The sequence below is a fragment of the Sorex araneus genome, chromosome X (genome assembly GCF_027595985.1).
Source record: "Sorex araneus isolate mSorAra2 chromosome X, mSorAra2.pri, whole genome shotgun sequence".
Classification (NCBI taxonomy): domain Eukaryota; kingdom Metazoa; phylum Chordata; class Mammalia; order Eulipotyphla; family Soricidae; genus Sorex; species Sorex araneus.
In genome coordinates, this window is record NC_073313.1 from 201,154,890 (window position 1) to 201,179,416 (window position 24,527).

A 24,527-nucleotide genomic window follows, 5' to 3' on the forward strand; every position below is an offset into this window, starting at 1 on the left:
CACAGAGAGTAAGGTGTTTGCCTTGCACGCGGCCCGACCCAGTTTCAATTCCTCTGTCCTTCTCGGAGAGCCCGGCAAGTTACAAAGAGTATCTCGCCCATACACCAGAGCCTGGCAAGGTACCCGTGGTGTATTCGATATGCCAAAAACAGTAACAATTCTCACAATGGAGATGTTACTGGTGCCCTCTCGAGCAAATCGATGAGCAGAAGGATTACAGTGATAATCATATCCAAAAGTAGAAACAGTAAGTGTGTGGGGATATAAGGGAAAGGGTTTCTCATCTGCCTTTGGTGGGAACATCTTCTGGATTGGCATCTATAGAAGATTATGAAGAACTATCACAAAATTAAGTTTTTATATGACCCAAAATTCCACTTTTCTTGCATCAACCCCAAGGGCCCCAACAAAGTATTTTAAAAGGACATTTGTGCTTCTAAATTCATGCAACAAATTTTACAATAACCAAGATCAAAAAACAACGCTAGTGCCAAAGAACAGATGACTAAAGAAATTATGGTTTATCTACACAATAAAACACTACCTAACTATAACAAAAGACAGACAGTTATAGCTAGATAGCATCATGTTGACTGAAGTTTGCAATTCTCGCAACAAATACAGAATGATTTCTCACATTTGTGAGATATAAAGAAAAATAGCAAAGGAATAACAATTGGCTAATTTTAACAAATCCTCAGAATTGGCTAATAGAACCAAATTCTGGTGGAAATGGGTAGAAGGGGACAGTGAGACATAGATGAAGGAAGCTGCCACTTGTGGGTAGTAGATGTGCTGTGAAACAAGGTATGCGTTAAACTCTGTTACTAACAGTATTATAAGTGTCTTGTAAATCCCTGTACCTAAATAAAAATGGAAAAAATAAAAAATTTTATCACACTAGATTAGAATTGGCCATTATTTATATAAAAGTGAAGAGATACAGGGGCTGGAGCAATAGCACAGCGGGTAGGGAGTTTGCCTTGCACGCGGCCAACCCGGGTTCGATTCCCAGCATCCCATATGGTCCCCTGAGCAACGCCAGGGGTAATTCCTGAGTGCAGAGCCAAGAGTAACCCCTGTGCATCGCCGGGAGTGACCCAAAAAGCAAAAAAAAAAAAAAAGTGAAGAGATACAGAGATAGAGAAAAGTTATTAAAGTTGGAGACAAAGAGTGATAATACCCATAAGCAAAAGATTACCAGGAACTGCTTATCCAAAGCTAAGACAAGAAAGTTTTTCCAAAGAAATCACAGAGAAAATATGGCTCTCTGATAACTTGATTTTGCATTTTTGATGTCCAGAACTGTGAATTTTTTTTTTCTTTTAAACCATTCCACTCTAAGATAATTTGTTATGACATTCCTGGGAAACTAATATAACACATTTTAAAATAATTTTCAGCATATTTTAAAATTAGCATACTGTAAATTTGACTTTTTAAAGAGTGCAATTCTACATAATTTAGCACATACATGGATTTGTGCAGCCACCACCATACTCGAGGTAAACAACCATTCCATTATCCACTAGCCTCCTCTATATTTCCTCAGATAAGCAAAACTTTTCCTCTTGTTACCCACCTATCTCTTTTGAGGGGGACTGAGTAGGACCTTGGCACTAATCTTGGCAGTAGTGACTTTGAGCTCAGGGTCCATCACTCCCAGTGGGCTCAGCAGTGTCAAATTAGGGTTCCAGGTATAGAACCTAGATCTGCCACCTGCAAGCCAAGCACTCTATCCACTATACCTTCACTCTGAGCCCACCAACCCATCTTTTAAAACAGTGTTTCTTTATATTTTTTGAAACTATCATACAGTATGTAATGATTTCTTGACTGCCTAATGTTAATCAATATAATGCCTTTGCAATTCATCCAGTGTGTATATTCTTACTTAAGGATAAATTTTTTTCCATAATTCAAATGTTCTGTAGTTTGTTCATTCTTTGAGGTAAATATGGAAGCTCCAACTTGGGCAATTAAGACTAAGGTTTGTGCATATTTACATGCACAGGATTATGAGAAGATACAAATATTACTTTAAGGTACATGTCTAAGTACATAGCTGATATATATAATATTATAAGAAACTGCCTACCTTTGATGTATTTGCATTAATATGTTCAAATTATGCTTTGCATATATTTAGATGATCACCCTTTTAATTAAATATTTTAATGATATTAAGTATTTAACTAGTTTTATGCATATTTTACTAGTCTGCATTTAATAAAATGAACAGTGATAGTTGCAAATAAACAGTCATGGTATTAATTACAACACAGAAACTGGCAAATGTGACAAATTAGTTTTCTTTTCATCAACTGACTTTGGAGTCAGTTGTTATACATTTGTCAGTGTACTACTCTAGCAAGTTAGTTTAGCATTTCTGTGATAAACATTAATTATCATGTGTTGTTATTTTTATATTTTTCTTGAATGGATTTGGTAGTGTTAAAGAGTTTCATCCGTGTATTTTCATGAGCAGCTGAATATTCTTGTTACATATCACTGTCTGGTTTTGGAAATATATAATGCAAGCCTTATAAAATGAATTGTAAATTATTCCACTCTTATCTCTTTCTGGAAAAGATGGTGTAAAATTACTATTTGAACCTCAAAATTACTGGTGTGAATATAGAGAACTCAATTTTCTTTATAGGAAAAGTTTTACTCTCATGTCGGTATCATTAATAGATATTAAAAGTTTTCCGGTTATCTTTTTGCTTAGGTGATTCTAGTAGTATGTGGCATTTATTCATTGATTCTTTACGTTGCATCTAAACTAGTTGAATTTTGGTGCATAGATTGTAAAATTCTAATATGGGGAGATTTAATAGCTTAATAGTCTTATTTTGTTCTAATAATAAAATTGTAACCTCTCTTTTTTTGCATCATGTCTTCTAAATTTCCATTTATTCATTAATATCTGGTATTGATTTGAATGATTGTAGCACAAATATGCTATGCAAATGAAGAAGGGATTAAAATCTTACATAACCTCTTGTTGCTCCTTCATCTACAAAGTAAAAGCTCCAAGTTTGTTATAATAGATATATGCATGTGTTAAATATAATATAAATGAATTTAAGTTAACATATATGAATTTAAATATAAGAAGACAAAAGTTTAAGAAATGCATAGATCTAAATACATAAAACAATAGAATCAAGACACATGTGTATACATAGTTTTATTAAAAATAGAAAACAGTTTTAAATTGTAACTCTAAGGCAATATTGCATATTTCTTATTCATAATTTATCTTGATTCATATTTGTGAAAACCAAACAAACCATTAATAATATAAAGGTTGTGCCAGAAACATAGCCAAGATTATTTTTGGACAGAATGAAAGTTTATTATAGCACTGTCGTTCTGTTGTTCATCGATTTGCTCCAATAACAAGTCTCCATTGTGAGACTTGTTACTGTTTTAGGCATATCGAATGAGCCACGGGTAGCTTGCAAGGCTCTGCGGTGTGGGAGGAATACTCTCAGTAGCTTGCTGGGCTTTCTGAGACATGCAGAGGAATTGAACCCGGGTCAGCTGCGTGTAAGGCAAATGCCCTACCTGCTGTGCTATCGCTCCAGTCCCCAAAATTTTATTAAACTTTATTTTTTAATTTTTTATTTAGACACCATGATTTGCAAAGTTCTTTGTAATACAGTTGTTTCAAGCATGATGCTCCAAAACTAATCCCACAACAAGTGTCCTTTCCATCCACCAATGTCCTCAGGTTCTCTCCCATAACCTGGCCTGCCTCCTTGGCAGGCATATAACAAATTCATTTTATATCATTTGCTCTAACAAAATTCAAGAAATGGCAAGTGGAATTATAAAAAATAAATCAATAAAGTCAATTTGTGATGATTGATTGCTAGGTAATTTTAACCAATATAAATAATATATTATTTCATTATTGAAAATGTATAAAATCCCTTTGCAAGCTAGAGTAAAACAGTGCAGTTGTTAGTGAATGCTATGCTCAATGCCAGATGTTGGGAAGTTTGCCCTGTCCTTTGCATAAACTCTTAACACTTCTTGCAAAACTGAATTCAAGGCTCTGAATTCCCTAAGCTGTTGCCTGTCCTTAGAGTTCTGCATTGTTCCCTCAAATCTGAATGATAATCTAGCTGATAGAGTATTCTTGGTATGTTCATTTCATTGCGTTTTTGTACTCTCATCTTCCATACTCTTCTGACTCACCGAGTTTCATTTTGTCATGCTCTGTATATCTTATGGATTTTCCTTTGTAAGTCCCTCTTTTGATCTTGTAGCTTTTACTATTCTATATTTGGATTTTTCTGTTTTGAGCACAGTGTGTCATAGAGTTTTTCTAGTTGAGTCAATTTTTACTGGGACCCTTTGGGCCACTTGGATCTCAGTATCTGTAATCTTCAGCTCTGGGAATTTTTTTTCCTCTTTTCTTTCAACTATTACAGGGCTTTACTGATTGATTTTGTTGTTGTTCTTTTTTTAAAATTGAATCACTGTGAGATATAGATTTGCAAAGTTGTTTATGGTCATGTTTCAGTCATAGTGTTCCAACACCCATCCCTCCAAAACCGTACATTTCCCACTATCAATGTCCCCAGTTTTCCACCCACCACCCTCCCCACAGCCCTTCTCTGTCTATCTCTGTCTGTTTCTGTCTGTTTGTCTATCTCTCTCCTCCATATATTTTTTGTCTCTCTTTCTCTGTCTCTCTCTCTCTTTCTTGTGTGAATGCACACATGTGTACATGCTTCTTTTGGGTATTATGGTTTGCATTACAGATACCAAGAGATTGTCATGTTTCTTCCTTTATCTATTTTTTACTCTGGGAAATTCTTCTCAGTGACTTCTTTAATTGTGTGTTGTCCACATTTGCCTTCCTATTCTTTAGAGACTCTAATGATTCTTATATTGTTCTATGAACTCATCTCATAGTTCTCTGGTATGCTGTTCATATCTCTTTAGATTGTTTCCTCCCTTCTGCTGTTTTTTAGTGGTTTCCTTCATCTCATCTTTGATCAACTTGATCTTTTGCTCATTTTCTGTTATTCTGCATTCAGAGTTTCTACTGATGTTTTTGTATCATCTCCCATATTTGTAATTTCTGTTATTTCTGATTGTAGTAGTTTATTTCATTTAGCCTCATACATTCTTGTGTTTTACTGACTACCTCTGCCATCATTTCTCTGAACTTGAAATCATCATGGTGTCACTAAAGACAATGTCTGAGAATTTACTGGTGTTGTTTATGTCTTTGGTGATATCGTTTTCATTCATTAAGCTTGGCCGGCTTCCACATATTTTCCACGTTGGTTTTCTAGTGTTATTACTGAGCTGGGGAGAATCTTGGTTGCTAGAAGCCAAGGAAGATGCTGAGGTATTAGACTGGGGTTACTCTTACTCTTCTGTGCTCATCTTCACCAAATAACAAGAAGAATAACAGTAAGCAGCGTGTAACTTGTTAAGTAGATCAGGCCTTGTGCTTCAGGAGTTGTGGTAGGGACCCTATTACATGGTGCTGGTCATTATGGAGGCTGCTCGGATCTTGCGGAAAGCAAAGGACTGGCCAGTGATGTCAGCCAGAAGCAAGCCTCACCTGAGATGGCATAGCAATAAGCAAAAAATCCCTTCTCTTTTTTTTTATTCATTTGTCTAAGCATAAGTTTTTCAACATTTTTACATTTTCAAAGAACCATCTTAGATTTTGTTATTTTAATTATTATTATGGTTTTTATTTTATCAGTTGCTATCTTTTATTTTCTTAATGAATTTTAAAGTTTAATTTATTGTCATTGTTCTAGTTTACAGTATAAGTTTTTCACATGAATTTAAGAGTTTTTTTAATTTTCTTGTATAAACACTAAGTTTTTCTCCAGGAATGCCTCTATCACATAGATCAAGTGCTTTTATATTTTCAGTTGCATGATTTTTCTTATGAAATTTTTGTCTAGATTACATTTCCCAGTAATTGGTTATTTTCTATATAATGTCTGTCATTGATTTTCATTTCCATATCAATTTATCTACGTCAATTTTATAATTTCCAATCTTCATATTTGAGATCTGTTTAATGATCACTAATATGTTTTGTCTTGTATAATGTTATGTTTGTACTAGAAAAGAACGCATATTCTTCCATTTTATGATGAAATGCACTTTAAATGTTAATTTTGTGAATTTGTTTGATATTGTTAGCTAAGCCTTTCAAATGCATATTGATTTTTACTTTACTTATCCTATAAATTATGAAAAGAAGAAAGTTAAAATTCCCAACTGTAGGTGTGAAATATGTTTGGATGTGTGGTATAATTGATATATTTCTTCTTTTAGTTCCATAAATTTTTACAGAGCCTGGCAAGGTACCCGTGGCATATTCTATATGCCCAAAATAGTAACAACAATGGGCCTCATTCCCCTGACCCTGGAAGAGCCCCCAGTACGGCAGAATTAAGAAGGACAAACAAGGAGAGGCTGATAAAATCTCAGGGCTGAACTAGTCGGTCAAAACTAAGAAGGACTAAATGAAGGACTATGATAAAGAAGAAATTGAGAAGCTGGAGAAGTTCTATAAAGAAGACCACACCATCTATAAGGTCATTGTCGGTGATTTTTAATGCCAAGATAGGACCTAGAAGGTCACCTGAAGAACTGCGCATCAGGACCTACGGCCTAGAATGGAATGAACAGGGAAAGAGACTGTCTGAGTTCATCATGTTGACCACGGCCATCCATGGTAACTCATAGTTCCAAAAGGCCGAATCTAAACACTGGACATGGGAGTCTCCCAGTGGACAGTTCCACAATGAAATTGACCACATCATATTCAATCAACGGTTTTACCTGACCTATGTTGCTGTTGTCTCAAAATTCCAAATGGGATCAGAACACCGTCTCCTTCATGCGAAATTCTACTTCACAGAATGGGAGAAAGGGCTGCAAAGTTTAAGAAGAGAACTCCCAGAATGACCACCAACTGGGAGCTCTTTGACACTATTGCAGGAATATGGGAAGATGCCATCGTTGACAACATCAACAAGGAATATGATTGACTGCTTCAGCACCTCCATGAATGTTCGAGGAATGCAGAGACAGAAAGCACAAAAAGTCACCTGTCTTCAGAAACTCTCAAGCTCATTCGCCAACGTGGTCTGGCACGATCCTCAGGCAATCATAAGCTAATGTCTGAGCTCACAAAGCTGTGCAGAGAAGTGATAAAGGAAGACCTCAGAGAGAGAAGAGCAGCAGATTTGGCCAATGCGGCAGAAGCCGGGAAAAGTATTCGAAACACCCGCCTATCCTTTGCCGACTATAAGACCAAGATGACTGCTCTTCGACGTCTTCATGGATCTATCACATCTTCCAGAAGGGCAATGGAAAAGGTTATCCACAACTTCTATTCGGATCTCTTTGATAGCCGTGTCCACCTGCCCACATACCAAATTTCACAGGATGGATATGTCATTCCAATCGTCCTCCCTTCCAAAATCTGGCATGCCATTTCGTCGGTAAGAAGCATACAGCACCAGGTTCAGACAAGGTCAGACCTGAACACCTGAAGAATTTGCCACCAGTACTCATCAATACACTGGCTTGGCTCTTCACATGCTCCCTGTCTGAATGCAAGGTTCTGTCCCAATGGAAAACCAGCAGGACCATCCTGTTGTACAAGAAGTGAGACATCCACGACATTGGCAACTATCCCCCGATCTGCCTGTTGTCCATTGTCTACAAGCTATTCACTAGAGTCATCCTGAATAAGATTGGCAGAACACTGGACGAAGGACAACCATGCAATCATGCGGGGTTCTGAAAAGAATTTCAGGATGGTCAACCATATCCACACAGTGACCAAGCTCATTGAGGTTTTTTGAGAGTTCAAGATGCCACTCTGTCTAACGTTCATTGTTTTAATGAAGGCCTTTGATTCTTTTGAGACTGAAGCTGTCATCAAAGCCCTAGCCAAACATGGTGTTCAAATTCAATACATCAGGATCCTCCATGAGCTGTATTAGGAATTCACCACCAGGATCTCCCCATTCTACAAAGAAGTGATCATCAACATAAAGAGAGGGGTTCGGCAGGGTGACACCACTTCACCAAAACTCTTTAGTGCCACCCTTGAAAGCATCATGCGACGACTGGAATGGGAAGGAGTGGGAGTGAAGATAGATGGGCGGCAACTACACCACCTCCGCTTCGCTGATGACATCATTCTCATAACACCAAATATCAGCCAAGCAGCACAAATGCTGGTTGACTTTGACCATGAGTATGGAAAGATCAGACTGCAGCTGAATCTCATGAAGACAATGTTCATGAGAAACGGACTAGTTTCTGATGTTCCATTTGCCCTCAACAGAATGAACATCTCTGAATGCAGCAGTGATGTGTACCTAGGTCAAGAACTCAACATGACAAAGGACCTGGCACCTGAACTGCTCAGAAGGAAGAGAGCAGTGTGAAATGCTATTGGCGCCCACTCAAATCGATGAACAATGAGATGACAAGTAATACAAGTGAAATTTTTGCTTTGTGGTGTATTATACTTATTTTTAATCTAATTTATTAGAGTTTTTTAAGTTCCACTAGTATTAAAACTTATGGTGTTGATATGCAAACTTACTCTACACCACCACCACCAAAGTGCCTACAACTCCCACCATTGTCTTTTTTGTAGTTCCATTTTCTCACCCTTCTCCTACCACTCCTGACTTTAAGTTGGTTTCATATTCCAATATCATAAAGCTCTGTTACAGATACTTACTTGAAATGTTCATTTTTTGATAAATTTGCACATTTTAATTTTGGAATGTCTCACTTTATTCCTAGCAATAGTCTTTGTTTTAAAATTGGCTTTGTCTAGTCACTAGGATATGTCTTAGTGTCAGTAGCTTTTACCTTGCAAATGTGAGGCCATGTGTTCCACCCCTATTGCCTACCTTACCACCAAGTACAATCCTGATAGCCCTACTAACTGCAAGTGATTCCAGAGAAGTGTGTGTGAGTGCTACAATGAAAGGGTTTGAGTTCTAGAAAGCATTATATTTAAAAAGATACCTAAGTGTCAAGGCCAAGAGTGTAACAAGCACCAAAACTAAAGAGAGAAATCCCCAGCAAGCATGTGTCCAAGCACTGCACCTAAACGAAAGAATCCAGAGCAAGTACTACTACCAAATCTGAAAGAACTGCGACCTTATGTGTGTGACCTTCAGGAAGCACTGTAACACTGTTCACTGTTCACTGTTGTTCATTGATTTGCTTGAGTGGGCACCGGTAACATCTCCATTGTGAGACTTGTTACAGTTTTTGGCATATCAAATACATCACAGGTAGCTTGCCAGGCTCTCCCATGCTAGTGGGATACTCTCGGTAGCTTGCCGGGCTCTCCAAGAAGGTCGGAAGAATCAAACCCAGGTCGGCCGCGTGCAAGGCAAAAGCCCTGCCTGCTGAGCTATTGCTCCAGTCCTTCAGGAAGCAGCCAATCAAAATGCGGAGTTCCAATACCTAATGTATATGCAAAGTGATCATCACTGCAATTATAACAGGAGGAAGGAAAGGACAGAAAAGGAAATAATTTCAGTCGATATAATATTTCATAGTGGGAAATAAGACAAAATGGATTTTTATATTAATATATATATACTTCAATATTTGCATGTATTTTCTAAGTTAACATTTTGTTATCATTCACTTTTAAGTGTGTCTGTATTTTAAGTGGCTTAATACAAACAATATAGAAATGAATCTTTTTAATTCAATCTTACTGTATACTTTGGAGAGGATATTTATGCAATTGAATTTAGCATTTATTATTAATATGGTTACTTTAAAATCTACAGGAGTCATATCGGTTTCCAACTTCTTGTTATTTTACCTGTTTTTCAATTTTCCATGCGTTTAAAAAAGCTTTTATATTTACTTAAGTATTTTATTTTAGTTTTTCTTTGCTGGCTCTCTTTATTTTATAATGGTTTTTAGTTTATATTTGCTGCCTCTCTTTATTTTATAATGCTTTATCTAGAAGTTATATCTCCAACTTCTCAGACTTTATTTTCAAAAAGTTCTAAACATTATATGAAGCACAAGAACTTTTATGCAGTAAAATTTTGTTTACTTCCTCATTCTTTTACATAATTATTATTCATATTATCTCTACAAATGATCTAAATTTCAAAACTGCCTTAAGCAGTAAATTATCTTTTAGTTGCATTGTTAAATTGTAGTATAATACACATAACATAAAATTTACCTTCCTAATCATTCCTAATTCTGTATTTCAGTAGTATTAGTTGCATTAACATTGCTGTGCAATGGATCTTGAGAACTCATTTCATCTCACAGATTTCTGTGTTTATTTGTTTACTTGTTTTATGTTTGGGGCCCACACCCAGTGGTGCTCAGAGGTTTATGCTGTTCCGTACTCAGGAATCATTCATGGCAGACACTGGGATTCGTGTGGGGTGTCAGGGATCGAATCCATGTTGGCCCTGTGCAAAGCAAGCACCTATACACTGTACTATCTCTTTCTCCCAAGAATTCGTGTTTATTAAATAATAAATCATTATTAAATCTCCCTGGAAGCTTGCAACTATCATTCTTTCTTCTGTCTCTAAGAATTTGGCTACTCTAGGAATTTTATATAAACATAATTTGTGTATATTGTTGTATTGTTGTTATCACCTTCTTTCTTTCATATAATATTCTCAGAGTTATCGGTGTTGTAGCATAAGTCAGACTTTAAGTCTAAGTAATATTTCATAGTGTGAATTTCATTGTGCAATAGACCACATTTTATGCTTCTTTCTTCTAGTGCTTACTCAGTTCCTCTGCACCTTGACAACTGTGTATAGCATTACTAGTAACATGATTTTATAGATAGCTGTACAAGACTTTGATTTCAGTTTGGGAGATGAATATATATACCCAGAATGAGAAAGGTTTAATTATCTAATAATTCCCTTGAAAAATGATAAATGAATCAGCATGCAGTGCTATTGAAATCTACCTTTGAATATTGTTATCAATAATCACAAAGATCCCAATTCCTCCACATCTCTGCAAAAACTTTTTTTTATACATTAATTCTAATAGGCACCAGGTTGTATTTCATACTGGTTTTAATTTATATCAAAACAAAGTAAAACTAATTAGACTAATTTATAATAATAAATGATGTTAAGCCTTTTTTTGTATGTTTATCGGTGTTCAATTATTTACTTTGAATAATTGGCTATTCAAGTTTTTTATTATATTTGGACTGTGTTGTATTTTTATAATGTAGTTGAGTTTTATTTTTAATATCTAAATATTGACCTTTCATCTAATGTATGATTTCCAAGTATTTTCTCCCATTCACTAGAATTCATTTTCACACTGTTGGCTACATTCTGAAATATACAGAAAACCTTTATTATAATATAACCCAATTTATAATGTTTTTTCTCTTTTTTCATGCTTTTCATGTTATGGCTAAGAAATTTGCCAAACATGATGACATACAAAATATTTTCTTAATAATTTTAAAGTAATTTTGTAGAATAACTATTAAATTAAAAATAATTTTATAGAAATAACTATTCTACTGCATGTTTGCCATATCTGACTCATTATTTATTTATATAGATTCAGATTTTTACATACTTTTTTTCTGTAAAAAGAACTTTGACAATTTTCACCATGTATGTCTCCAGGTGATACATTTCCCGAACTTATGTTTAACTCAAAAAGTTTTATTTTTTTTCACCTGTGAAAGATATATTTTTTTATTTTGAATCAAAAACAAAAAAGTTGTGTGTGTGTTTTCATACAGTAAGTTAATTATATCTCTCTACTGTATTCTCACATAGATTATTTCTTATGAGAACTCCGTAACTCATATCTGTGTCTCTTGGTGAACAGTATCTTTTTTATCTTTTTTTAAAAAAAGTACTATTAAGCAGTTTTATTAACATAAACTTGGAGGTACTTTAGCATCTTTATAATACTAAGGATAGTTGAATTCTGTATGTGTACATGTATATATACACATACATATATTGAACAAAGTTTTATAAATACACGTCAAATCTATAGTATATAAACAGATCTTTCATCATATGAAAAGTCATAGTCATATAATGACTTTTGGACCACATCCAGTAGTGCCCATAAATAACTGTTGGTTCTTTTCTCAGGGATCATTCCTGTTGTTGCAGTTGCAGACATCAAAATTGAATCATGATGTTTCAGACAATCCTATTACCCACTGTACTATCACTCCACTATATATATATATATAATTTTTAAAGATATTTTTCATTACTAGTTTCAAGTTTTCTGTTTTATGTGGTAGCAATTATTTTCCCTTGAATCCCAATGATAATTGAGATTTCCTTTTAATTTCATGTGATGAATTTCTATCTTTAGAACTTAAACATTTTCTTGCAACTCCCTCTTTCTTGTGACTATTTTTCTGTATAGTTCAAAAAAAAGTAAATATATAATAGGAATTTTGAAGCTTGAAGTTACTTGCTACAATTTTTTAATATCTCAAAATTGTGTTCCTACTCACCCCAGGGGTTCTTTCATGTTTTAGGAATTTATGTATAGATAAAATCTCTACAAAAGACATGAAAGTTTTTTATCTCTTTGCTCATCTCTCTTGGTTTACTTTCTAAATCTTTGCTCTTTTAATAAGTTAAACGAATCTTAGCTAGTAAATCTTTTTTTTTTCTTTTTGAGTCACACCCTTAGATGCAAAGGCGTTATTCCTGGCTCTGCACTCAGAAATTACTCCTGGTGGTGCTCAGGGACCATATGGGATGCTGGGAATCGAACCCGGCTCAGCCACGTGCAAGGCAAACATCCTACTTGCTGTACTATTGCTCCAGTCCCTTAGCTAGTAAATCTTAAAGATTGCTTCCATACATTCTCTTTCTTTTATTCCCCCTGATTTGGGACTCCAAAACTCCAAAACTCCAAATCCTATTAATTCTTTTTTTTAAGTTATTTATTTTATTGAATCACCATGTGGAAAGTTACAAAGTTCTTAGGCTTATGTCTCAGTTATACAATACTCAAACACCCATCCCTTCAACAGTGCCCATATTCCACCAACAAAAACCCCAGTATACCTCCCACTCCTGCCTGTTGTAACTGATAAATTTCACTTCATTTTCTCTTTACCTTGATTACATTCCATATTTCAACACAAAACTCACTATTGTTGTTGGAGTTTCCCACAAAAAAGACAGCCCTACTGCTAAGGAAGCATTTGATAATTAGTTTTCCATTGCTGAGAATGAAGAGATATGAATTCCCGCTGTTCCAAGTACATGATTTTTTTTACTCCTTCCCGCACCACCAAGTTCGTGCCTGCTTAATAGTCCTCATAATATGGCGGACGCCACACTGCTTCTCCCCAAAAAGTGAAAAAAAAACCGAGAAAGAAGGATATTAAGGATATTTCCCCTCCTTGGCCAGCATGGGGCTATGGCTTAGTTCACACTCTAGAGACATGGCAGCAAGCAGTTTCTGGGACCAAAAGTAGCCTAGTTGTCCTCTGGATCCTGGTCTATCAGCAGCAAAGGGGCCGCACAAAAGTGTGACCACCCAGGTCAAATCTCGACGGAGCGTGCGCCAGTATTGGCCCGAGACTACCCAAGTGTCCTGCTGTTCCAAGTACATAGTTTTTTTTTTCTTCTTCCCGTGCCACCACGTTTGTACCTGCTTAATAGACCTCATAATATGGTGGACACCACTCCACTTCTCCCTGAAAAGGGAAAAAAAACGAGAAAGAAGGATATTTCCTCTCTTTGGCTGGCGTGGGGCTATGGCTTAGCTCACAGTCTAGAGACATGGCTGCTACTTTGATTACCTTTAATATTTCAAGAAAAAACTCACTATTATTGTTTGGAGTTTCCCCCCAAAGTCAGAACTGCTAAAAAGGAACCATTTTACATTGCTGACAATTAAGAGATATTAGGTCATGTGGTCTCAACAGCGGCTGCGTGGTTTTGGATTTCTATATAAAGTCCAGGGAAAATTCTGCCAGAAATTGCATCACTGCAAGCTTTTACTTCCCTTTTGTGGTGCTCATTAGATGGAAAAGCCTTGAGAGAAAAACCCTTACCCCCTGGCGCCGCATGGCGCAGTGGCTCAGTTCAGTCTAGAGGCATTTCTGTGAGCTGCTGATGTCCAAAGTAGTTTAGTTGGCCTCTGGGATCATGCTAGTGCAGCAGTGGAAAGCCCTGTTAATTCTTATCTACATGTCAATGGTGTGTTCTACCCTATAATCACTGCTCTTGAGAATTTCAGCACTGCTGCCACAGGTTTTCTAGTTATATTTTTTGCTGAAATTTCAGTATTTGGAGAAACAAAACTCTTTCTCTGTCTGAACTCTCCTAAACCTCTATTCTCTGCCACTCCATCATCTTCTACAAAAAAGTACCCTTTCAATGCGCACTTTTGTGGAATTGCCAAAATTCCATCTTGTTTCTTGATTTTCTGCCCATACCCACAATTGTTTTTAAACCCCCAGAATCTATTTGCAAAGGTCAACTCAATTGTCAAGGTTGATTACCTTTATACTTTTAGTCTTAGAAATACTTTTAAGGTTTAAATTGGTCACTTCTACTTTTCATAACTAATGTTGTCTCTATTATTTTTATCTTAATTTCCAGCTTTCTTTAAACAGATTATTTCTACTTTTTATTTAACGTTTCTGCTTTTTCTAGGAAGGAATTCGTCCATACCATTGATAGCCAATGATACTAAAAGCAATACTTGACTAGCAAAAGTTGACTAGCAAATTGCCATCAAGTGAGCATCTCAACAAACATTATAAACACCTCAGTCATGTCAATTCTTACATGTAATGACTCATATGCTGTAAATATTCCATCAACACTCCTGTTGATGGAATTTCTTGCAATTTCTTATTTCAGTACCTCAGTCTGCTTAAAAATTCAGATCTATTTAACTTATTTTATAGTCAAATACCTTTTGAAGTTTAGGGCTGAAATTTTTTGCTCACATTTAGATTCCCCATGCCGAAGACTTCAGAACTTCTTATAATGAGGATCCAGTAAATATTTGATGATCTTAATGAGTAGATTTCATTCAGAGTTTAGACACACTTTTATTCCCCCCTGACCTCTTATTATAAGGAAGTTAGGATAAGTTTTATACTAAGGCTAATTTTCTTTGTTAAAGCATAAAATCTTCAGTGTACTGATATTTAGTGACATAATTCAGATCCAAACAAAAACTCCATTTTCTAAGTGAATTTTAGTAGCTTAACAGGCTAAAAAATAAAATCTTTAAATTTGAGATATTCTGAATTTAATTATTAAATATGGGTTTTAAATTTGAGACTAGTAAATTTAATGATTAAATATGGTATTAAACCCACAGACGTTATTCTTTAAAATTTCCATGAACTCCTGATATATGCTTCCTATCTGTCTGTGAAAATGACCTTTCTTATTATCTCTATCACTTTTTTTTGGTCTGTGAGGTTTTATTATAGGTATAGGTAGTGTGTGTGACATTTAGAACACTAAAATTTTTTATTAGGAGAAAACAAGGTTCATGAAAGTTGTTTTATCCATACCATGATTTTGCACTTTTTTAAAGAAATAAGTTCATCTAAAAAGTATCGAAAAGAAATAAAAGTGGGGGCTGAAGAGACGGTAGATCCAGTAGGGTGTTTGTTTGCCTTGCTTACAGCTGAACTGGATAAAATCCCTAGAAACCATATGGCTCTCCCAAGCCCAGCAGGAAAGATAACAGTGCAGAGACAGGAGTTAGCACTGCTGGGTGTGGTCCAAAACCATCCTCCAAAAACAAAAAAAGAACAAAAGTGGAAGATTGTTACACACACTTTGGTGTCAGAGTTTATACAATACTATACATTAATGCTATAAGTGTAAGCACTGTTGTAACCATATTATCTAAATTGCAGTAAAAATATTTATAATAAATAGCAATATAAAATAACAGCAATGTTTGCTTCTTTAACGTTTATTTGGTTGGTATCATTTTTCCAATGTGTATAGATTATACTCATTTAAAAATTGTATTGATATTATGACAGGGGTACCTTTATTGTCCACATTTTATAATTGAAAAATAGAACCATTTGCTCAAGATCAAACATCTTGTAACAGAAAAATATTTTTTTTACCAAATTTATCTCAATTACAAAGATTGTGTATTTAGCATTCTCAGCTATTAGACCTCTGCCAAGACTTTAAGAGTCATAATTAATAATATTTTAGAATAAGATTAAAAATAAAATAATATAGTATGAATATAGATGGTTTAAAATAAACACAGACTAAATTTGGTTGATCATAAATTAATTTAGATAATAAACTGGAGTGATGCACAGCGGGTAGGGTGTTTGCCTTTTACGTGGTCAACCTGGATTTGATTTCTCCATCCCTCTTGGGGAGCCCGGCAAGGTACCAAGAGTATCCCGCCCATACGGCAGAGCCTGATAGCTACCCGTGGTGTATTCAATAAGCCAGAAACAGTAATAAGTCTCACAATGAAGATGTTACTTGTGCCCACTCGAGCAAATCGATGAAAAACGAGACGACAGTGCAATGCAGTATTAATAAATTGTGAATGGCAGCATATTAACTAGAAAATGTAACAAAACTGAAATTTTTCTTAAAGTATCTCTACCAAAAATAAAATTTCCATTAGGAAGTCGTATGTCACAAATACAAGAAATCCAAAGAGAAATGTATACCTGCTAAACTAGAAGTGTGCCTGCTAAACTAGAAGGCATTATTGTCAGAAATCCATTTTACTTAGGATAAAAATGGGAGAAAAAAATTGGGGGAGAAGCATGATTTAATGTTAAAACTGGTTTCTGAAAGAAATTTGATTCTGAATATCAGCGAGGTCTGTTATCCATATTTAGCATCTGATCCATTTATTCACATGTTCTTACCTTTAAGAAGAATTTAGCTTCTAAACTGAAAAAGATGGTGCAACAAGAGCATGGAAAATAAGAAAAGGAGGAGAACATTATAAACTGTCTTGCTGGAAGTTATAGGCCTTCTGCAGAGAGATACCTCCTAAAACTGCAACGCATGGCATCAATGTTGTCTCAGCAAACTGAACTTCAGTCATGCTCAGTGGGTGTTGGCGCACAGGTGGAGAATCAGCTCTATAAATTTCCCAAGGGACTGTTCAGAATATTTATGAACAGTCTCTTGTGGAATGTATGGATTTATAGGAGGCATTATACACAGAAAGAATTAACAAGAGCTTCTTGGTGAGCATAGAACAGAGTGCTTAAAGTAACTGTCATTTAATATAGCAACAGAACAAGGTAATATTTTGTTTTGTTATGTTTTTTAATTTGATTTTTAAAATTAATTCACCATGACTTTCAAAGTTAATCATACATGGGGTTCAGGAATACAATGTTTCAAAACATATCCCTTCATCAGTGTCTATTTCCCTCCAGCAATGACACCCACCCCCCCACCCCACCCCATTTCCTTTCCATCCACTTGCCTGTCTCTGTTAGAGCCTCATTAAAACACACAAACAAACAAATGAACAAGAACTTCTGATACTAGTTTACAGTACTGCTTCCAACTGGATCCACAAATAGCATTTATCACCTTTCAGTTCCCTCTTTTCCTCTTAGTTGAACGTTATCCTGCTCTTTGTTGTGGTCCTTTCCCAGTGCTATTCCACCCCACCCCCAAGTACCCAAGTAGCACACTTCCTACTAGACATAAGTTCTAGTGTTCTTTGTTTCCACTGCCTTTTGTCATTTGTTATTCTACTATTACTTGCATTTTTTACATATACCCATATAGGAGAGGGAAAATGCATATAAGCGGGTAAATGTTTTTACAGTATATTTGACAATATATACTTCTGGATATATAAAATGTACATATCTTTATTTATACAAGAAATATATAGTATATATGTGATATGAGGATATATGTACAAATATTATCCATACATATTTTCTAGGGCTGGAGCGATAGCACAGAGGTTGAGCTTTCGCCTTTCACTTGGCCAACCCCTGTTCGATTCCTCCGCCCCTCTCGGAGAGCCCGGCAAGCTACCGAGAGTATGGAGCCCGCACAGCTGAGCCTGGCAAGCTACCCGTGGCTATTTGATATGCCAAAAACAGTAACAATAAGTCTCTCAATGAGAGACGTTACTGATGCCCGCTCGAGCAAATCGATGAGCAATGGGATGACAGTGACAGTGACATATTATCTGGTTTATAAAATTTAACATCTACCTCTTTGAATATTGTTAACTTTGTATAAGTTATTTTGTGGAAAAGTTTGTACAGACAGCAGTGATTTTATGTGACTTGTATTTTATGTAATACTAAGTGCAAATTTGACAGTATTATGGCCTTGAAATACAGCAGAGTGGATAGGGCACTTGCCTTATATAAAGCTGACCTGATAATCCGAAGAACCACGCATGGCCTGTCAAGCACCACCAGGAGTGACTCGAGAACACAGAACCAGAGGTAATCTCTGGGCACAGCTAAGTGTAGCATAATATCAGAAAAAAAAAAAAAAGAACAAAAAGAAGGAGGAAGGAAAGATAGAAGGATGAAATGAAGGACGGAAGGGAAGAGGGAGGGAATGAGGGAGAAAGAAAGAAAGAAAGAAAAGAAAGAAAGAAAGAAAGAAAGAAAGAAAGAAAGAAAGAAAGAAAGAAAGAAAGAAAGAAAGAAAGAAAGAAAGAAAGAAAGAAAGAAAGAAAGAAAGAGGAAGGAAGGAAGGAAGGAAGGAAGGAAGGAAGGAAGGAAGGAAGGAAGGAAGGAAGGAAGGAAGGAAGGAAGGAAGGGAGGGAGGGAGGGAGGGAGGGAGGGAGGGAGGGAGGGAGGGAGGGAGGGAAGGAAGGAAACCTTTACTCTTAGCTAATGTGTAATCTTTGACTGATTTGTCTTTTTTCCCACTTTATGCCTGCCAGGCTGCTTTTGCCTCTCATGAAAAAATTTATCTTTTCTCTTTAGACTGTTACATCCTTTTGCATGAGATCCTGATACTCTGGCATCCATTTTCATTGCTCTGACATATACTTTAATCTTATAATGTAATAAAACTTGTGACCTGTTTTCTGTCCTCTGTAGAGTAATTGTGTATACCTGATAGCTTCAACCCACATAAAATGCCAGGTGCTCTATAAGTATTCATTTGATTTCATTTTTCTCGAATCAAAATACTTCCTCAAAGTATTATTTGACAATAACAAATACACTTATCTATTTCATTACTGAGTCACTTCTCAATCAGTGTTTATATTTTGAACTTCACTGTTTACATAAAAACTATAAAGCTGAAGTTAAATTTTTCCATACTATAATGCATAAAGGGAGGATTTTAGGCACTGCTATTCTGTAGCCTCCTTAATCAAACTACATTGAGTAGGACCTCTGAAAGTTGAGGAGGGCTCTTGAACCCTTACTTTCAAGAAATGCAACATAAGCAAGCATTTCCAGAAACACTTCAGACTCATTGTAGCACTGTAGGACTGTCATCCAGTTGCTTATCTATTTGCTCCTTCAGGCACCAGTAACATCTCCATTGTGAGGCTTGTTGTTACTGTTTTTGGCATATTGAAAATGCCATGGGGAGCTTGCCAGGCTCTGCCATGTGTGCAGGATACTCTCGGTAGTTTTCTGGGCTCTCTGAGAGGGACGGAGGAATTGATCCTGGGTTGGCCGCGTGCAAGGCAAACACCTTACCCGCTGCAATATCACTTCAGACTCATTAGGTGAATAAATTTTTAGTTGCTGAGTGTTTAGGAATCTTTTGCTGTTGCCAATTTTTCATGGCCCTCACATTCAGTTCTGCAACACCATATGAGGTTGTGGCCTACAGTTTAAGAAATGAGGGCATAGAGGACGAAAAACTTGATATAGAATGCATCTGCTACAATATTATAGTATTATTTTAAGTAAAAGTTATTTAAACATTCTGTTCTTTCCAGTTTAGTTTGATTCTGTTGGTAAATCAAAAATGAAAAAGATAAGTGAAAACAAAAGTTCAAAAATAATGAACCAGCAAAATACATTTCAAGTGAGGATTGATTAAAATTCCAAGATTTCAACTGCTATTTTAAATTATTTTTTAATTTTTTCTCTATATCTTCATTAATTATCTATAATATTTGATCATTGATTGTTAAGTATTTTCCTATCCTACATTTTCCCTAATAAGAAGCAAACCAGTACTTACATGTCATAGATAAGATAGTTGAATTAAAAAGTAAGCTGGACCTATTATCAGAAGTTCTAACTTTTGTGCCACATTTTTGTCAAAAACTGGTCTGAACCTATCATCAGAAGTCCTAATTTTTAAGGCCACATGTTTGTCCAGAAGTGGTCTTAAATAATTAAGTTTTGGGGTAATTATATATATCTACTTTTAATATTTTTATTGGTTAAAAAATTTGTAGAATTTTAGGATTATGTCTTCCACCTCAATATGTATTATAAGACTTACCACACCCAGCACCAAAGTTCTATCCCTCCACCATAAAAAATAAATAAAACACTTTCTCATTCTTTTCATACCCTATTATCCATCCATAAGGGAATTGAATGGAATATCATTATGTTTAACTTTATTTTTTTATTTTTATTTTTTTTAAGTGGAAAAGAAAAAAACAGCAGGAGTAACACGCTCAAGAAAGAACGTGGGCTCCTCCGAGGATGGAGAGAGCTCTACACACATCCTAGCACAGGACACGAAAGCACAAAAGTACACATCTTAAGTGGGGAGATGCGGGCGACACAAGTGCTCGGGGACCACATGTGCTCGGCCACGTGGACACAAGCAGCACATGGGCTCAGGCAGCATATGCGCCTATGTTTAACTTTAATATGCAAAATTTGTCTGTATTTATTTTATTTTCTTAATTCCATGTGAAGCCTGCTAATTATTTTTGTATATTTAAAACAGTAACAGCAAGTCTCACAATGAAAACATTACTGGTGCTTGCTTGAGTAAATAGATAAACAGTGGGATGACAGTGATACAGTGAGTATCTCAAGTGCTATAGTGATACCACAAATTTTTTGTTGTTTTTCCTTAAAAATAGAGAAGAGCAAAAGGCAGCATGGAGGTAACAAAGTGTGGAGGAAAGACAAGAGGTAGGATGGGTGATGGAAGGGAGAAAGAGTAGTTTAGAAGCTGTCATAACTAATATTCTTGCGTATTTAGTGAAACTTTCAAGTTGGGCAAAGAAATAAAGTTTTGGGGAACTGTTTGCCCTTTATAATTTAACCCATTCCCTAACATCTGTACAATTTATTGCCTTAAATATATTTAAGGCACATCCTTCTGAAACATTCACAGCTGCTCTATCTAAGCATTATTGACATTTATTTTGTAATGGCCACATTTTTTAAATTGTTAAAGGTTTTTGTCTCTTAACGTTGCTAAGTTCTGCTTTTCTATGCATTTTTAAGTATTATCATTTTCATCAAATACAAATATTTCCCAAGATTTAATAAGATTCCTCTTTGTCTCATTTAATAAATAGGTATTTACAAAGTCCGGGGCCTAATGATTATTCACTTTGTCAATCCTGCAAAGTAGGCAGTTTTTATTAGATTTCTCTCTGAAGGGGAACTGGGTTTTTAGAATGCAACCTTCATAATATGCAGAAAATGGTAGCATCATAGCAGCAACAGATGGTTACTAATTAAGATGTAAAATGGTGGCTTGTTTTTCTACCTACAATTTTTCTGAAATGTAAATAACCCTAAATTATTAGGTTTTCAAATGATAGGTGAAGTTAAGGTAATACTTCCAAAGGAATTTAGAAGCGATTTATATGGCACTCAGGCAATTTCTTCCTAGAGAGTACTCGATCTTTTATTTTAATGCTGACATCTTAAGCTGAAAGTCTTTCAGCTACTGGTTAAGTTAAAATAACACAATAGAGGGAGGTGAATAAGCTGTTATAAAATGCATGATGAATGTTCAGAAAACATTGTCTTTTTATATGCAAGAGAAAACCATTGGAGAGTAAAAAGCTAAACTCATAAAATGAATCAAGAAACAAAGACAGACATCTAATATACAGAAAAAATGAACGCAGATTGGAGTGGGAAGATATTTTATTTGGAAAAAACCAGAAACACCCTCTAGTATTCATTAATTATAGTTAAAACATTAGATGCATCAGTAGACTTCAGGTTGACTGGTTTAATTGAATTAATTACAATAAGTTGTGAAAATTATTTTTAGAATGAAAGACACTATTGATAAGAATTGACTATATTAATTGATGATAAAGAGACATATTAAGAAAATATTGTCATTTATTTAACAGTTTTTTATGGTTGTTTTTGCTTTGCTTTGCTAAAACATTTGTGAGGAAACAATATTAAATAAAGAAAATATTTTCGGCAGTGAATAAAATATGTGAGTTTTTCAGGTTCTATTTAGAAGCTCATGCTACAATTATCTTAATGGAAGTGTTTCCTCTAATACTACACTAATTGTCCTTCTTTCTTATCTACATTGAATCATTCAGCAATAATTATTGATTGCCATTATGTGGCAGGTTCTATTTTATACTGCATATGGAGAGCATAATTTTCATTAAGCCAGTCAAGTGCACTTAACTTTAAGAACAAGAATAATTCCAGAGTTTCCCCTGATATCTAATACATAATTAGCATGTATTAGTACTGTGATAAATATATGTGTAGATTCATAAACTGATAAAAGTGGTCTTGTAATCCTGTCATCTCAGCATACTGTCAGGGGTGTTATTTAGAATGTTGTGGCTTTGTTCTGGGTTTTCTTTTCCACCACTTTCTCCCTGGCAGAATGCTTTTATTTTTCATGATAAAATTAGTCTTTGCTCTCTAGACTAGGCCACATCCTTTTTTCATATATTTGGGCATCATATCACTGTATCACTGCATTACTGTCATCCTGTTGTTCATAGATTTGCTCGAGCAGGCACCAATGACGTCTCCATTGTGAGACTTGTTGTTTCTGTTTTTGGCATATCGAATACGCCACAGGTAGCTTGCCAGGCTCTTCTGTGTGGGTGAGATACTTTCGGTAGCTTACTGGGTTCTCCACAGAGAAGAAAACGTTTAGCCATAACTATTTTTTTTTAAGAACAAAATCAACTTTTCCCTTCAAATCCAATTGGTGGTCCAATTATGACTCACTGACTAGTTTACAAAAATTCTATTCTAAATAGCTAATTTACTCATTACTAGTTTTCAGGTAACAGTAGTATTCCATAAAGAACTGCAATTCACAAATAATAAAATCGCTCAAGTGCTTTCTTTGAAAATATACTTAAGCATGCAAACAAAATCCTCTTAGTTTATTTCTCACTATGTCACAAAGACTACTAGAAAGATGTATATTCAAGTGTAAAGCTATAATAAAATCAATTATTTCTACTACTTCAGAGAGGGAAGTTTTAAGTAAACCGTGTGTGTGTGTGTGTGTGTGTGTGTGTGTGTGTGTGTGTTTACTGTCAACCCACAGGTCAACTCTAGCCACAGCTATTTTGTTTATTTTCTGCTTTTTTTTTTCTGCTTTTTTGGCTAAACCCACACAGCTACTGTTTTAAAACATTATTTTATTGGAATATAGTTATGTCCATTAAAAAACAAAATGAGACTGACTCATAATAGAAAAGATATTAAGGGACTGCATGCAACTCAGTGGTAAAGTGCATGGTTTGCTTGTCTAGGTTTAATTCAAAACCTTTCAAAAAAGACGATAGTGAAAACTAGAGTTTGGTGTCACATTCTTGATACATTATACATCATCAGTTTTACTCACCATGACCTCTGTATATTAAGATCAAATGCCAACTCAGTGAAAAGGACAAATTCTTTCTGGTTGTCAGTGTCTTGGCCACTTGACACCAGCAAACTGGGGTATGATCCCCTAAGCAGCTGGACTTACTCCCTATAGGAGAGGGAGTGGGAAGGGGAGAAGCCTCTGCCCAGCCCCTCTGTGCACGGCGGAGTCCCCACCGACACCAAGAAAGAACCACGCAGAGGGGGCAAAGTTGGAGGTCAAGCAGCTCTTATTTTATTAGCTCCACACAGGATATTTATACATGGACTTCAAGGCAGCCTACATGCATATCGCGCACACCTGGTTATCGCCTCATCGAGTTCATTACAGATGTTAGCTAATGATTTATATTTCCCGCTATCAAGGTGTGTGTGTTAGCTCAGGAAAGTGATGACTGTCAGGTACCTCATCCTTTTATCTCCTCAACCGGAGTGCTTTTCTGGGTGGAGTGCTGGCACAGGGCATTAGGCCCCTGTGAATAGAGCCTGCTCCTGTTTCTAGGGGCAGGAGATTTGGCCAGGGTCTCAGGCTGGCTGCTGAGACCCCGACATCTTGTCATAAAAATAATATTGAACATAAACTGTATGAACCTACTGAAAGCATTTTAGGGACTCCTTAGACCGTGGGAACACTTTTAGCATAGCTCTTCAGATTTCAACATACATTCCTATCAATATCTAATGTAAACTAGTTTTACCT

The 24,527-nt window shown here is 35.7% G+C and overlaps 1 protein-coding gene across 3 annotated transcripts in view; it reads left to right on the top strand.

Annotated features, from left to right (window-relative positions):
- XIRP2 (xin actin binding repeat containing 2) overlaps positions 1–24,527 on the top strand; it is a 316,801-nt gene that overhangs the window by 133,806 nt on the left and 158,468 nt on the right. For all 3 annotated transcript variants that reach the window (XM_055123445.1, XM_055123446.1, XM_055123444.1), the window contains exon 2: positions 24,029–24,038. In XM_055123445.1, the coding sequence (XP_054979420.1) occupies positions 24,029–24,038 (10 nt within the window). The remainder of the gene's footprint in view (positions 1–24,028; positions 24,039–24,527) is intronic.